A 2,895-nucleotide genomic window follows, 5' to 3' on the forward strand; every position below is an offset into this window, starting at 1 on the left:
CCAGTTAAAACCAGTATAAACCAGTGTTCCCAGTCTAAACCAGTTTCCTGTGTTGCAGCGCTCTGGAGGCTCTCATTAACTTCGCCTACAGCGGTCATGTTGCCATCGACCAGCAGAACGTTCAGGCTCTCCTGATTGGCTCGAGCTTCCTACAGCTTCAAAATGTTAAAGACGCCTGTTGCTCTTTCCTTCAGGAAAGGTGAGCGCCACTGCACATGCTCAGTACGCTCTCAGAGAGCAGAGAGTTCCACCTGACTGAATCTGGATAGCAGGCTTCAGGTTGTATTTAAGGTGATGTAATGGCCTTGCTCTCTGCTGCCTGGTGTCAGGTTACATCCTAAAAACTGTCTGGGCGTGCGGCAGTTCGCTGAGACGATGATGTGCACGACGCTTTATGACTCCGCCAACACCTTCCTGCACCAGCACTTTGTGGATGTATCTTTGTCTGAGGAGTTCCTAAGTCTGAGGACAGAGGAGGTTCTTGAGCTGGTGGGCTGTGACGAGCTCAATGTGAAGGCTGAGGAGCAGGTGAGTCATCTACCTGAGGCCAGCAGACGGTGATGCACCTGGACAGGTGTGTTTAATGTAACCTACATGTGCAGGTGTTTGAGGCTGTGCTTGCCTGGGTTCATCATGACCGGGACCGGAGGAAGACTCTGCTACCAGAGCTGCTGTCCAAGATTAGACTTCCTCTTTGTCGACCTCAGTTTCTGTCAGACCGCGTCCAACAGGACGAACTGATTCGCTGCTGCCACAAGTGCAGGTGAGCCTGAACACTGACAGGTAATTCAACACATCTGAGATTTCACATATCCAGTCACCTCAGCTAGTTCCCCAATCTAACCAATCTGAAACCAGATGAAACCTGTCCAAACCAGTTTTCCCAGAAGTTGTAACCCGAGCCAAAGCTCGCTCAGCACCGGCTCTTTGCTGGGCCATCTGTTAATTGGTTTCTGGTGGATTGATTCGTTTGCTGACGTATGAACCAGTCTCTGATGTTTCGATCGGCTCCTGGTGTCGTTACGGGTCTGCGGTGAGTTGATGGGTTTGCTGATCGGTCAAACACTTTATTTTTCCTGGCAGAGATTTGGTAGATGAAGCCAAAGATTTCCACCTGATGCCGGAGCGGCGTCCTCACCTGCCCGCCTATAAGACCAGACAGCGGTGCTGCACGTCCATCTCAGGACTCATTTATGCTGTGGGAGGACTGAACAGCTCAGGTAGCTGCTCACTTGTCACCTGAGACAACATCTCGTGAACTCAGGTGAGGCTGACTGAGGTCTTTCTCTCCTACAGGTGACTCTTTAAATGTGGTTGAGGTCTTTGATCCGGTGGGAAACTTCTGGGAGCGCTGTCAACCAATGAGGACGACTCGCAGCAGAGTAGGCGTGGCTGTTGTTAATGGGCTGTTGTATGCTATTGGTGGATATGACGGCCAATCCCGGCTCAGCACGGTAGAGGTGTACAACCCAGAGACAGATAGCTGGGCACAGGTGTCAAGCATGAACAGCCAGCGCAGGTGAGCACCTGATCAATACTGTGATCACTTTCTGATTAATGATCAATAATCTGGTGCTTATGTTGTCTGTGATGTCATCCTCAGCGCTATGGGAACCGTTGTGATTGACGGACACATCTACGTGTGTGGCGGCTACGATGGGAAGTCCTCTCTGAACTCAGTGGAGTGTTACTCTCCAGAAATGGACAGGTGAGTCCACCTGGACAGGTGATTTGACGGAAGTGTTGAATTGTTTTAGATATTTTTGAGTCAATAAAGAAACTGAGGTTGTTCATGTGGGGACCTGTCATGTGACCCACCTGTCGTGCTCTGCAGGTGGACATTTGTGACAGAGATGAGTGTGAGCCGCAGCGCCGCTGGCGTGACAATGTTTGATGGACGTATTTTTGTGTCTGGTGGCCATGATGGTCTGCAGATCTTCAACACGGTAAGTTGGAACCAGTCAGAGCAACCTCAGCCAGTGATGTCACTGTTTTTGTTTACCTATGTCTGTTGCCCCTCCCCTTGCAGGTGGAGTACTATAACCATCACACGGACCGTTGGCACCCAGCGGCGGCCATGCTGAACAAGCGGTGTCGTCATGGCGCAGTGGTGCTGGGAAGCCACATGTACGTGGCAGGCGGGTATGACGGCTCGGGCTTCTTGAGCAGCGTGGAGGTGTTCAGTTCTGCCTCGGCTCAGTGGAGCCTCCTGGTGGCCATGAACACGCGGCGCAGCCGGGTGTCACTAGTGTCCACGGCGGGACATCTGTACGCCGTGGGCGGGTACGACGGGCAGTCCAACCTTAGCTCCGTAGAGATGTACAACCCCAACACTAATCGCTGGACTTTCATGACCCCCATGGTGAGTCACGAAGGCGGGGTCGGCGTTGGCTGCGTCCTCCTGCAGCCTGCCTAAATGCACCAATCACAGCAAAGGACCAACACCTTACTGATTGCAGCAGGCGGGGGCGGGACCTCGAGCGGCGTCTGCTGAGCTTAATGGGTACGAAGGCCGGCTTCACAGTGATGCCAGGCATGTGGCATTCTGGGAAAAAACTGTAGAGCTAGTCTGTGGCTATCTTCCTGCTTGTAGCACATGTGTGGAGTGGGTAAGGTTCTATATTGATTTGTGATTGGTCAGTTAGAGAAGGCGGAGCTTCACACACGTGACAAGAACAGAAACAGGAAATTACATCAAGTCTGAGGTGTTTCTGAGATGCTGCTCCCTGCAGGCCACTTTGATTCTGTCTCTGTTAGAGGCTGAACAGGTGAGGTTTGTCTGCAGGTGGCGCCGTTCACACCTGACGGACCAAAAACCAGAATCCAAACACCTGACGGGCCGAAAACCAGAATCCAAACACCTGACGGGCCGAAAACCAGAATCCAAACACCTGA

At 52.2% G+C, this 2,895-nt stretch overlaps 1 protein-coding gene across 1 annotated transcript; it reads left to right on the forward strand.

The window, feature by feature from the left end:
- Nucleotides 1-41: 41 nt before the first annotated feature.
- klhl18 (kelch-like family member 18) lies at nt 42-2,889 on the forward strand (the record flags this gene model as incomplete). Its single annotated transcript, XM_017405165.2, has 8 exons — nt 42-199; nt 330-528; nt 603-763; nt 1,084-1,220; nt 1,297-1,519; nt 1,604-1,708; nt 1,835-1,946; nt 2,030-2,889. Coding segments are annotated over 8 exons (1,482 nt in total), but the record flags the coding sequence as incomplete, so codon positions are not given.
- Nucleotides 2,890-2,895: the final 6 nt, after the last annotated feature.

This window comes from Kryptolebias marmoratus, unplaced genomic scaffold (assembly GCF_001649575.2).
Source record: "Kryptolebias marmoratus isolate JLee-2015 unplaced genomic scaffold, ASM164957v2 Scaffold184, whole genome shotgun sequence".
Taxonomy (NCBI): Eukaryota; Metazoa; Chordata; class Actinopteri; order Cyprinodontiformes; family Rivulidae; genus Kryptolebias; species Kryptolebias marmoratus.